At 34.5% G+C, this 12,302-nt stretch overlaps 1 protein-coding gene across 3 annotated transcripts; it reads right to left on the bottom strand.

The window, feature by feature from the left end:
• Nucleotides 1-19: 19 nt before the first annotated feature.
• Nucleotides 20-10,951, bottom strand: LOC142979215 (protein quick-to-court-like). 3 transcript variants are annotated; one of them, XM_076124025.1, is made up of 6 exons: nucleotides 10,609-10,946; nucleotides 5,112-5,379; nucleotides 3,715-4,758; nucleotides 3,383-3,484; nucleotides 2,959-3,051; nucleotides 20-1,777 (listed from the first exon to the last, which is right to left on the bottom strand). In XM_076124025.1, exons 2-6 carry the CDS (start codon nucleotides 5,346-5,348, stop codon nucleotides 1,565-1,567), a joined length of 1,689 nt encoding a protein of 562 aa, XP_075980140.1. In that variant the 5' UTR covers nucleotides 5,349-5,379; nucleotides 10,609-10,946; the 3' UTR covers nucleotides 20-1,564. The 3 variants fall into 3 exon arrangements, with proteins under 3 accessions (XP_075980140.1, XP_075980141.1, XP_075980142.1); XM_076124027.1 differs by having other exon boundaries at nucleotides 1,639-1,777; nucleotides 2,866-3,051; nucleotides 10,609-10,951; XM_076124026.1 differs by lacking the exon at nucleotides 2,959-3,051 and having other exon boundaries at nucleotides 10,609-10,948.
• Between the last annotated feature and the right edge of the window lie 1,351 nt (nucleotides 10,952-12,302).

The raw sequence follows: 12,302 nt of genomic DNA, 5'->3' as shown, positions 1-12,302 counted from the left end.
AAAGATATTCTTATAAGGGAGAAAAATGAAACATTGTTTTATTATCCATTGACCATATATTGAGAACCAAAGCAAGCAACTTAATGCCTCACAATACTCTATTGCCTTGTAACGTACTAATCAAACAAATGTCATGTTTTACTGTGATAAAATCTATAAGTTTAAAATATTAAACAAATCTACAATACCTATTGTACAAGATTTGTATAACTATTGGACGTAAACAATGCTATAGACATAGCTCTTATATCACGGCATTCCTAATTCATAGAGGCAAGATAAGATGCAAAATCAGTGTATTTGCATTTTTTACTTAAAGTTAAATAAAATTGTATAAGTAATTATAACAACAATAATATGCTAATATATTCCATGCGACATTGTTAAAATGTGAATAACATGGTTCGAAGGAAAATCCATAGGTAGCTTGTATCTCTCCAAATTGACATTAACAGAAAAACATGCATGATGCACATGTTTTTGAAAATTCCAACTTGCAAAGAGTTCGTTATGTTATACACATAGTGTCGAATGGAATATTGGGAGCGTACTTATAATGATAGGGCTATTATTATGCATCGTCGTCACTATAAGGTACATTTAATCACAGATGCAACTTTAGAGTGGCAAGAACAATTTAATAATTAACTAAAAGGTTGGTCACATATAGTATGCTAATTCGAGTGTTTAAATAACAATTGAAGATAAATTCTGTGCAATAATATAACCGACATAGGAGCGTGTAACTTGCACCGTGTTTGATGATGGTATAATTAATATTTAATGCACAATAAGTGCAGACAAATATTTACTTATTGTCGTTATTAAAATCTACCTTCAAAGTTATTAGTTAAATGCATCGTTTCCACATTTTTACACTACCACTATGACTTGGACAAAAAATTGAACCAAGTTTCGAGTTAAATAGAGATCTTAATGAAATGTGGTTGAGATGGGTGTTATGTTGACACAAAAGTATCAAAGTTTGTCAATTTAGATAATTACAGTTACTATAATAATATAGCCATAAATACAATTAAGTAGTAGAACTAAGTAATTAAGTACAATATGCTGCCCAGCATGCAGAGTAAAAAAAATCACAAAAGTAGGAAAACAACACCAAAAGGAACACAATTTAAATATAAAATATATGTATAACACTTAATCATCTAATTCAGCTTGGAATGTAAGATTCGCCACTATTATGCTTAGTTACTACAGTCAAAATTGCACGATTTGATTGCTGAAAATCGATTCTTTGGTGCTTATAAACTATATAAGAAAATCACAATCCAGAAAATAAATTCGGTTTAAAACCTAACAAAACAAAGTATAAAACAAAGGTATAACAATCACCAAACTAAAAAATAAAACAAACAGAATGTAAAATAATGTGCAAACTTATTCCTTAGACGCGACTTATAAATACTGTGCACATCAACTACCTAGCAACTAACTCGTAACCTACGAGCTATTCGTCTCACGACAAATAATAAAATCTATCTAAAATAGTAACAAAATTAGCTAGTAATAATGTCATATCACACGTTCACAGCAGTCTTTCCTACGATGTCCAGTTGGTCCTCGCCTTGCGTATATTCTTCCTTTCTGCATCAGTGAATCCAAGAATGTTTTCAATAGCGTTGAGGTGTCCCTGGTGATTTTCGGGATCGGTTAAGAAGTAATAGATGGCCGATTTGAGGAACTGCAATGTCACTTCAGGATCGACGTTGGTCTTGCTTCCCTTCTGCGACTCGACAATGCGACGGTACATTGCCTGTAAATAATTATATCTGTATGATATCTTGATACGTTTTGTTGCAAAGTTCATGCTATGTTTCTGCTCTAACTAATAACATGTACAGGTGAATCATAAAATACGCTTTTACAATTGATTAGTTCCAACAGAATACTAGTTTTTTACTCTAACGTTTTATTGCGTTAATAAAGTATTGATGATAATAAAAATTACACAATTTATAAAAATCATTGTTGACTTTGGTAATATTTAGTACGGTAGAAGAAACCCTGAATACCGTTAATGACTTAGTTTCAATGCCAATGCTGCAACAACCGTGTAGCAGATATTGCTTTGATTTGACAGGTTATATTTGCTAGATCATGTATGAGCAAGTTTTCAGCCATTAGTTTCCTTGCTATTTTTCTGCAAACATAAGTAGCGAATCTGAATCAACTAGCCTATTCCTATAAGGTTGGGTAACATTTTAAACAGTTCAAAATTGGCTTTTTACTGCAGATACTAAGTAACAAAGATTTTATACAATAAAAAAAAAATTTAATGAGCTAATTACCTACTCACCTGACATGCATAAAAACAAAAATAAATATAAACTGTACAATTTTCTACTGACTACATCTACATTCTTAGAAATTTGTGATCATATTTACACTAGTAAACTAAAATAAAAACAGATGGTACTTATACTTATGTTAAACCCAAAACCAAAAGAGGCTGTTTCAACCAAATAGGTAACATGCGAAGCTAAGGTTAGGCAAGAAAATTATAAAAATGTTATATACAACTTAATTAGAAAAAAACTATGTTAGCGGTCACTATAGAAACAGAATTAGTTCTAAGCGCTGTACTTATTAGTAGTACTACCAGATATTTACAAAATAAGATTTGACAATCAAAATATTTACAAAATAAAGGTGACTTTTCAGGGAAGGCATGTTCCTGTTCAACCTATACCAAACTAAACAAAAATGAATAACAAAACAATAATGACTCATAGTTCCCACTTAATTTTAATAACATAATAATATATTATGTTTGAAACCTACATATCCCTGGGTATCCGGTTACTACAAAGAATGTACAAACATAAAAATAATTTTATCAACCTTTTATGACCTGTGTAGAAAGCGGGGTGTAGTATATAAAAAAAAAGGTGTTGAACAGTGAGCACTGCTGATTGTCCGATATAAAAATCCAACCTTTCGAGCTCCTAGGACCCATAAAGAAACAGCCTCCTTTGCACTTAGCAGTACTTGTGACTTTGCCGATCGGTCCTCTGTGAATGCCGTGTCCTGTAATGCACTACACGTTAAAGCTGGCATATGTTAATTGCCACTACATGCACACACTAACACTAAATCCGTGTACAATGCTGTGGGTTAATTCAGAACTTTTAAAACAGTGTTAATCAATATTCAAAATCTCGTGATATCATCTAATGTGAAGTTCACTTGATTAGTCCATCTGGAAATGTTAGAATCAGAAAATCAGTTAAGAAGGAAAGTGGTAATGTTTCAATGATCACTATGAATTATTATATGAAACAAACAAGATTGTTTTTCAGTGTGGTTGGCAACACTCTGTGTTGTAAATTAATTTTAGGACTCTAGGGTGGTGACTTACTCGAACTTTCTCGAGCTCGGTCTGTGTAATCTGCAACTGCTCCAGTAGTTCCTCCACGGATACTCGGCTAACATGTCCCTGTGACGTGCTGGGCTCACCATCCTGGAATAACCATCAGATTTCAGGTACATTATTAAAAACTCAAATTACACAATTAAAATGCACTCATTTTGAAAACAGATTTACTGAGTAAACAATCAGATCCCTAACCAATTCAATATACTTACTTCAAGGTTTTATGCAAACTAAAATGTGTATTAGCATAAAACCTTCAGTCTAGTTATTGTAACATAATTATTGTCAAAGGGCATTGAATAGAAAACAATGATTACCTTTTCTAATTCAAACTTAGCAGCTTCAACGCCTTTGTTGTACATCTGTAAATACATAGATCTATGCCTGCTTTCTTCATCTTGTAGCTGCTTGCTTACTTCCTCCAACTGTTTTTCCAGAGAGTGGATCCTCTCCTTAGCTTGCTCATAATTAGGCAGCAACTCGCAATAACGAGTATTAACATCTGCCAACTTTTGCAACAATGACTCCACCTTGTCATTGTGGAGTTTCTTCATTTCTTGTGTCTCTCCAACATGAGCCCGAATTATATCTTCAATCTTCTTTTCATAGTAAGATATTAAGCTACGACGCTCTTCATCACCATCACCTATTTCAGTCATACATGAGGCCTCATGTGTCAACATATGCACTGACTCTTTAGAGTGCAAAGATGAATTTGTAAGATCATCAAAATGGCCAGAGTCAGTGAATGATCCCTGCATTTCATTGCGACATCTAGTTGGAGTTTGATTTTTGAACATTGGGCTATCTGTGATGTCAAATGATCTACAAGCACTCTCATGTTTAGGACTATCTTGTTCAATAGAGGCTTCTTCTGCATTTTCTCTGATAGTCACAATTTCACTTGAGTTAGACTTTTCATCGGGTGAACATATTGATGCCTTGTAGAGTCTTAATTCTACAACTTCTTTGGTGAGCTGGAATATTTCACTATCCTTTTTTTCTAAATCTTTCTTAGCTTGACTAAGAAGATTTTTGAGCCGACGGATTTGTTTTTGAGCTCTTTGGGTTGGTGTTAAATATTCCTCACCAGCAAGACCTGCATGTGATGAACAATGTAATACATAACGCATGGATCTACCACTGAATGTTGTTCCATTGAATGGTGCATACCCTGCATCAACTGATGCAGCAGTGGCTGCACTGCCATAACTGTGCAGGGATTCATCATCAGGCAAGTCTTCTGGTGAGCCAGGAGGTGTATGAGCAGAATCAGTCATACTCAGTTTTCTGTCAAAACCACTTTCTGGTGATTTTAAGCAGGACTTCTTTGGCTTTTGCTGAGGATTCGAGTTAAATGACTGAAAAAGAAGAGAGATATTTGTTAGAATTTGTAACTAATTGAACAAAACAACATCAGCCATTTTCTATTTTAGTATCACAAGGAATGTAAAAATAGAAGACCTCAAATTGAAAACAAATGACGTACCTACTTTTTTAACTGAACACTGAACACATGGTAAACACACATAAAAGTTGACATTAAATTGCAGTGAGGTTTGACATGTGTTAAAACAACAATCAAAACAAAACAACTAACTGACCATTATGTGATTTTATGATATTAAATTAGCTGCGTGGCTTGCCTCCTGTCGCTATGGCAATATTTCAAAATAAATACCTACATAGAAGGCTGTGGAGGGCTGCTACTTACATGGCTCCGCTGGCGATGGCCAGGCTCTTGGAGTCTTGGCACATCGCTGCGTTGTTTTTGATGAGTATTTTCCGTGATTATTGGTATTAACTTCCTTGTTGCCAAAGGCGAACGCTGCACCATTTTCTCCCCGCGCAGCCGCAGTGAAGAGCTGCGCCGGAAATTCCCGGTGACATTACTCGCGCAGCAATGTTCATCGTGAAAGTCAGCGACCCTTCGGTTGTAATTTCTGTTCATTTTCTTCAATTATTCACATCAGCGTAGCGTACTAAAAGAGAAAACAGCTGTTTGAAACAATCGCGCTGTGTAACAAAACGCAATGTGACATTTCAGGCACTTTCAGACTTATAATTTTGACGATAGCGAGGTAAAGGCAAAGGAAATTTAATAAAATGCCTTGTTCGTGATTTAACTTCTAATTAACTTCGTTTTAAAACAGTTATTATTACTGATTTATTCTGATGCACTCTTTTTTATTATGATAAGTAGGTACATATTTTTATATTATTATTTTTTTTCTACGACAGTTTTTTTTTATTTTATTTTAAACCTTATCTGAGCACCTTATCTTGTTATGGCAATTTAGGACGAAGTAACAAAATATTAGGTACTTGGTTTAGTTATTTGATACATTTATTTAATACGCTTTTAAAGAAAAAATCCTTTCAAGTTAAAATATTTTTTAAACGCACATTTTAATGTAAATAATTACCTACCTACACGTGTTCAGTAGACGACAGCCTGTAGGTAATAGGTAGGTACTAAGTTACGTATCTCACTATTACTCAATCTTAAAGTATTATGCCGATCTAGCGTTATCTACTCTATTCATAGAAAATATATTGTTACTAGGTACTTGATGTAGGCAGAAATCACAAAGCATTACTAAGGTAAATTCTCCCAGGCTTCAAAGTGGCCTAGTTCCCGCATGTTACAAAAACAGCTACCGTCCTTCATAGATACGGCACCAGTACAATACAGCTGGCATTTTTACCTTATGGTTAGTAGCTTTTATTTTTTAAAGACCGAGTGAACATGACATGTATTGTGCATTATTTTGCTATTAAAACTGGGCAGAATATTGGTATCTACAAGTACACTGCCCATAGGTCTCTTTTTCGCATATATTTTTATGGGCCCAGGGTAATCAAAAAAGACCACTTGTTCAGGTAGGTACATAATTGTCTAATCAATTAGGCATTAAAGGTATCGTAATCAATGCAATAAATGAGCAGTTGTCTGCTTATTGATATAAAGTAGACGTACTTGCTACCTATCAAAAATAACTCTAGGTAGGTAGGTACATCACTACTCAAATCAAATAAAAATAAGTAAGTAGGTATGTTGTCTAATCAAGAAGGCACTCATTGAACTTTACATTAACAGTTTTTAAAAATAAAGAATTCCGTGAAACGAGGTTAATTATCAATAATTTTAAGTTGAAGAATATTATTTAAGTTAAATACCACGAGTCGATAATCTCAGAATAGGTACAACCTGATTTAGTATAGTAACATTAATCAGAGGGTAGCATTTTTTTAAGTTTTCAATCCACCTACTTAAGTTAAAAAATTCTACAAATCTACACTTTATGAACATAAGGCGTGTATGAAGTTGTTAAAACTGTGTGTTGCTATAAAGGTTTATTTAGACGAATTATTACAACACAAGTCGTCGTTACACAACTATCCGACAAATTGCTACATGAAGAACATTGCGAGAACTTACAAATAAGTTGTTTTTTAATGTTAAATGTTTGTTCACAGTAAAAACTGTTATGCTTGATGTGAGAGACACATTCATCAGCGAAATTATTGCAGTACCTAACATACTAACATTATTATTATGAAAAAATGTTTGACGCAAGCAATTATATTATTATTAATTACTTCTTACACTTTTGTCGACAAAACTCCGTTGACCTATTTTATCAATTTATTGAATGCGATAGTGCAAGGCTTGCCCATGCATTTTTCGTTCAGGTATCAATAATAAATAGTTCGCTGAATTCTTTATGACGTTTGTTTGTACCGTATTGGATTTGGTGCAGTTTAAATTACTGGTTAGCGCCTCTATCGGAATTTTAAGGAAACATCCAATTAAACTATTAAAAGCGATATTAAGATTGAACTTAAACCTGCACAAACACAACATATTTAAACGATAGTTATCTTAATAGTACCCAATTATGACCGAAAGTAAATGTTTGCACATTGTGTTGATGCATGTGATTTGTCATCGCAGTGTAATTAGACGTGAACTGTGTGAAAAGAAAACTGTACAAGTGAAAGTTACAGAATCCCGTGAGAATTTCAATTCAAGACCACCTAGGTACAGACTTTTGCGAAAATAAAACAAAAATACATTTTGTATTGTAAGATTCTGCGTTAAACACGTCTCGTTTTCTCTATAGTGTAAATGACACTTCAAAGCCTTTTACAGCACTTAACTTATTATGCGGTTATTTCGCACTATATAAACCGCAATATCCACCCTCCGGTTCATCTATAATTCTGTGATACGTATTTTTATTGGGGACTAGAAGAACCACGCGGCTCCATTCGCGTTCAACATCTCATCCCCTTTTTTTCTAGTATGGGATGATATGAGTCTAGTTGTTATTATGGGTCTTCTCAATAAAAAGAACATTGCAAGCTATTCGGCATTTTTCTATATACAGCAATTGATTACTTTACCAGACGTATTTGGTGCAACTATTATTGATTACTTCCTTAGCATTCCTAGCAATAATTATCCTGTTGTTTGTTTTCTAAACTCATATTTAACGAGTGCATAAGTAAAACGACTTAAGTCCGCATCGCTTGGTATAACCGATCAACCTTGGCGCTAGAAAGTTATTATTTATATCCAATTAAGACAGTTATGACGTATTGTATGTACCTGCGTGTGACTGCGATAAAGTTACGTTTCGACAAAGTAGCTACAACTTGAACTAAACAATCGGTTTGTGTCAATTTCGCAAATCTTTTTAGTAACAGCCCGTCACAGTTCACTGGCGGTCATGGGCCTCTTTTAAGGCGCGAAACAAAACTAGGCAGCTCGTTAAGACATCGCTTCAAATGTAGCTAGACGTAGAAGAATCATGATTACAAAACAAACAAAAATAAGTTATACTAGTACTTACTATACATATACATATAAGCATTTTGTAAGTATGTGAGACACCCAGCGATAACATTTTAGTAAAGGTTTTAAATCCATTCTCCACACATAAACGTTGTTTTACTCGTAGCCCACTGATTAGTTTTAAAAATACAAGTTACTCTATGGGAACCTAGTAATTAGTAAAATAATGAGTACAATAAGGTTCCATTTCACAAAGAAAAAAACTGCGAAGCGTGGTAAATCATTAGAAAACAATTCATAAGTTTCTGTTGTGATTTCAATCGTGGTCATTAACCGCGACTGAGATTGGGCAAGTAGCTCAACAATTTTTGACATGGCCACGTAATATTCGACTAATGAAATTACTTTGTTAACCCAATTAACATTGTATTTGCAAACATCTAGATTCTAGAACAATAATTGCAGCCTCGTAAAAGGTTAAAGTAAAAAAATACACATGGCCTCCAACATTTCTTTGGAAGCAAATGCACGAAACATAATTAGTCATAATAATATTTTATTTACGTCTACATAATGTACATATAGCGTTACCAGAACCTACTCTATTAATGAATGGGTAACAAACAAAATCTCTTTTTTAATCGTTTCTAGAGATCAGTATTAAGTCCTATCTGAATCCTATCCTATCTTCGGAACGGATAGATAACTCTGGTATTAACTTAAGTAACAAAATGTTACCTAGTGCTTAACAAAATGTGGTTGCCTAGATACGCTTATTGATTACTTTAAAATAGCAGTTGTTGCTAAGTAGCTAACTAAGCAATCTTATGTCATAAGGAATTAACTATTGTATCGACAAGTTAACCTATTACATGCAAATGCTATCTGTAAGTGCAACGCAGGAAAAATCCTTGAAAATAATATGTGTAATAACATGAGATGAAGTAAAACTAATTAAAATTAACGAGTTACTAATCATTCTTTCGAGTACCAAAGTGCTCAAACGGACCACCTGCAAGCTATATATTGAAAATCATATTTAATATTTATTTTAACATTAATTTATATAGTATTTACCTAGGTTATGTTTACATATTTGACCGTTTAGAAATAATAAAATTATATAATAATAATTAAGTAATTATATTACCATACATTACGTGCATTATCTACATAACTAGAAAACAGAAATATTATTCTAAATAGTAATTTTGTAAGCAGTACCCCTTACTGAAATTTACAAATATTTTTCAGTAAATTTTGTAATTTGTTATAATTTGTCGGTTAATTAACACTACCTTCTGTGATTTAGCAAGCGTGAAATTGGTGAAACGCACTTGTAAGTTACAACGTTTAAAACATTTTCTCTTAAAATGCAGGTAAGTACGTGGTGTGTGCTAATGCAGGAAATATTATGCCTTTTGTTCTAGATCATTAAAAGCGTAAGTATAATGATTACTGTGCGGTTGAGTAACATCTATCAAAACTGTCTGTTTTGCAGGACACGTTAGGTAAGTTGTGGTAATCTATCTTTCCGTCAAACTGCTGTCTACTTGCAAGCACCAATGAATAAAATAATAGAATTTTCTTGCGATGGCATTTTGTTCCAACTAGGCAGATCAAATACGATTTATACAGAGGATCGTGTTAACCATCGTGGCTGGTGACAACAGGTATAGAATGTATTGTTTTCAAACAAAGAAACCGCACACAATTCAGGTCAACACCACTCGAGTTACGGGCGAGATGAGATCAACTAAGCGTACCTATCTAGACCTAATTAGATTTAGATCTCAGCGATACTTAATAAGTAACGCGTTAACTCATAAAAAGACTAATTAAAGAATTTCATGTGTAAAGTTTACGCTCAATCGCTCACTTTTTGCATCACTTGCGTTGTTTGGATACCACACGATGAAATTATAATACGAGTAGGACATGAACGGTCTTTAAGTGGAGTAATTTCCGATATAGCTCTCTAAATTCTTATGATTTTTACTACGGTTCAGTGGTAGCTAATGATCTCACATGCGCTCGTTTTTTGCCGATCAATCTGTAGTTTGAGACGCGGTAAATCTTGTTCAAGGTCTCTTTTAATTTGAATTAGTTCGTGTATACAGACAGATTTTCTACTCTATGATTACACACTTATTATATCTATGATTCAGCAATATATTGTATTAAAACATTATTGTTTGTGTACGGAGTAAGAAGGTTTCGTACTTTTAAAACTTTACACAAAATTGGCAAGCTGAGCGTGTAATCGCAATATCTAGAGCGATTAAGAAACAAGTTGGAAAAACTTACCGGATGCACTCATTCACGGAAGGTGCCTCACTTGACATGATGCCGCGGTTGGAATACATAATACATAGAATATTGCCGATTGAAAGTAAAATTAGATACTCACTAATTGCATCTTGCACGAATTTTCCAATCTCCATGGAACTCAGAATAATCATTCTTGAGGAAACATCAGTACAACACATCGTTTACCGCACACTTGCAGTTCGAAATACTCGACGAGTGGGTCGCACAATTGTCGTCGAAGGGAAAACTTAGTATCAACTCGTACATCGCAAATTACATAGAGTAAACCATCCACGGTAACTTTTACGCTAAGAATGTTGCGGCAAGTTGTCGGAGGCCGGAGCGCAGTGCGTGCTTGGTCAATGTTTGTTCACGGTGTGTTGGCGCCGTCGCCGCCAGCGCCCCTCTGCGGCCACGTCGACGCAACAACCCGCTCGCTTTGGTAAATGTACTCCATTGTAAGCACTAACATTACGACACAATACCTCGTGGAAACGCATAAAAAATGAACGAATCGAAGAAGTATACCCATTACCTTTTTATAAGTTAGCTATGTCGCGATCTCCTGAGACAACTGAGTTAGCTGCGCCATCTGGTGCCGCTGATTTGGCGCTGTTTGGTCTAGTTGCAGCGAGCATTATGTAATAGCTTGTACTCGGTTACCTGTCAAATGTATATCAAGAATCAGTCATTTGGACCATGAATCATGCCCTACTTTAGACGTTATTCGCCAATTTTCGTGAAGGTAGAGTCTCGTCACTTATTGTCTGGGTTCATTGGACTTGCGCTTACAAATAGGTTCTTTAAAAGAAACCTCGCGGTGACAAGCAACGCGGATGGAGGTGGCGTAGACGCGGCAGTTTTTGTTCCACAACAATTATTACGACATAGTCTGATAACGACGAAAACATGTTCCTCGGGTAAACGACACATACACACATGAAGCCGATTGCGCTACAGATTCTTATTTGATTCACAAAGGCAGTTAGTAATTTAGATGATTTTATTTCTTGTAATAAGATATATTATTATAATATATAAAACAACTTACCAAAGAGTGAGCACTATTTCAGGACGTGTAAAGGATAAATGATTGTATTTGTGGCGGTCACATCAATCAGAATGTTTCATATATTTCGCCTTGGGCCATTCACTGCGCTAATTGCCCAAGTGCAATTTATTATTACGTATTTCGCTCCTTAATTAACACACTTCCTGTGTGATGTTACGGTTATTTGGAGTTTATGACCCTCGACGCTTGCAGAGCCGTGGATCGCTCATCACTGGCGCGTATGACCACATGAATAACAATAACGTATCATTATTTGACTCCTATCTTTAAGTTCAGTAATAAACATTGTGCAATCTTCAACCATAACAATAATTTCTTTCGCATCGACTAGCCATTACTTGCGTAGGTATATATTTTCTGTTCCTTATGCTAGTAATTTTTTTGGTCTGCAGGAAAACAGGCAATTGTTTTACTTAATAATTAATGCGAAGAATTTACAATCGTAATCGAAAGCAACAAATACAAATATACCTACCTGAGGTTAGCACTACATGTAACAAATTATAATTGTTTTGAATAATATTACTACACGTGCGTGCAACAACGTGACAGTATTAATTTGGGAACTGAAACATTCTGTAATAAGGCTTTCACTCATTATGTTAATTAAAAAAATATACACTTTTCTTTTTGAACGTTTTTAAGGAAATAAATATAGGCACGTATATACAGGGTGTCCCAAAACTCAACGATAATCCGAGACAGGATGAAAGGCCAAGTCA

This window comes from Anticarsia gemmatalis, chromosome 16, assembly GCF_050436995.1.
Source record: "Anticarsia gemmatalis isolate Benzon Research Colony breed Stoneville strain chromosome 16, ilAntGemm2 primary, whole genome shotgun sequence".
Classification (NCBI taxonomy): domain Eukaryota; kingdom Metazoa; phylum Arthropoda; class Insecta; order Lepidoptera; family Erebidae; genus Anticarsia; species Anticarsia gemmatalis.
This window is presented reverse-complemented; position numbering and strand designations above follow the sequence as displayed.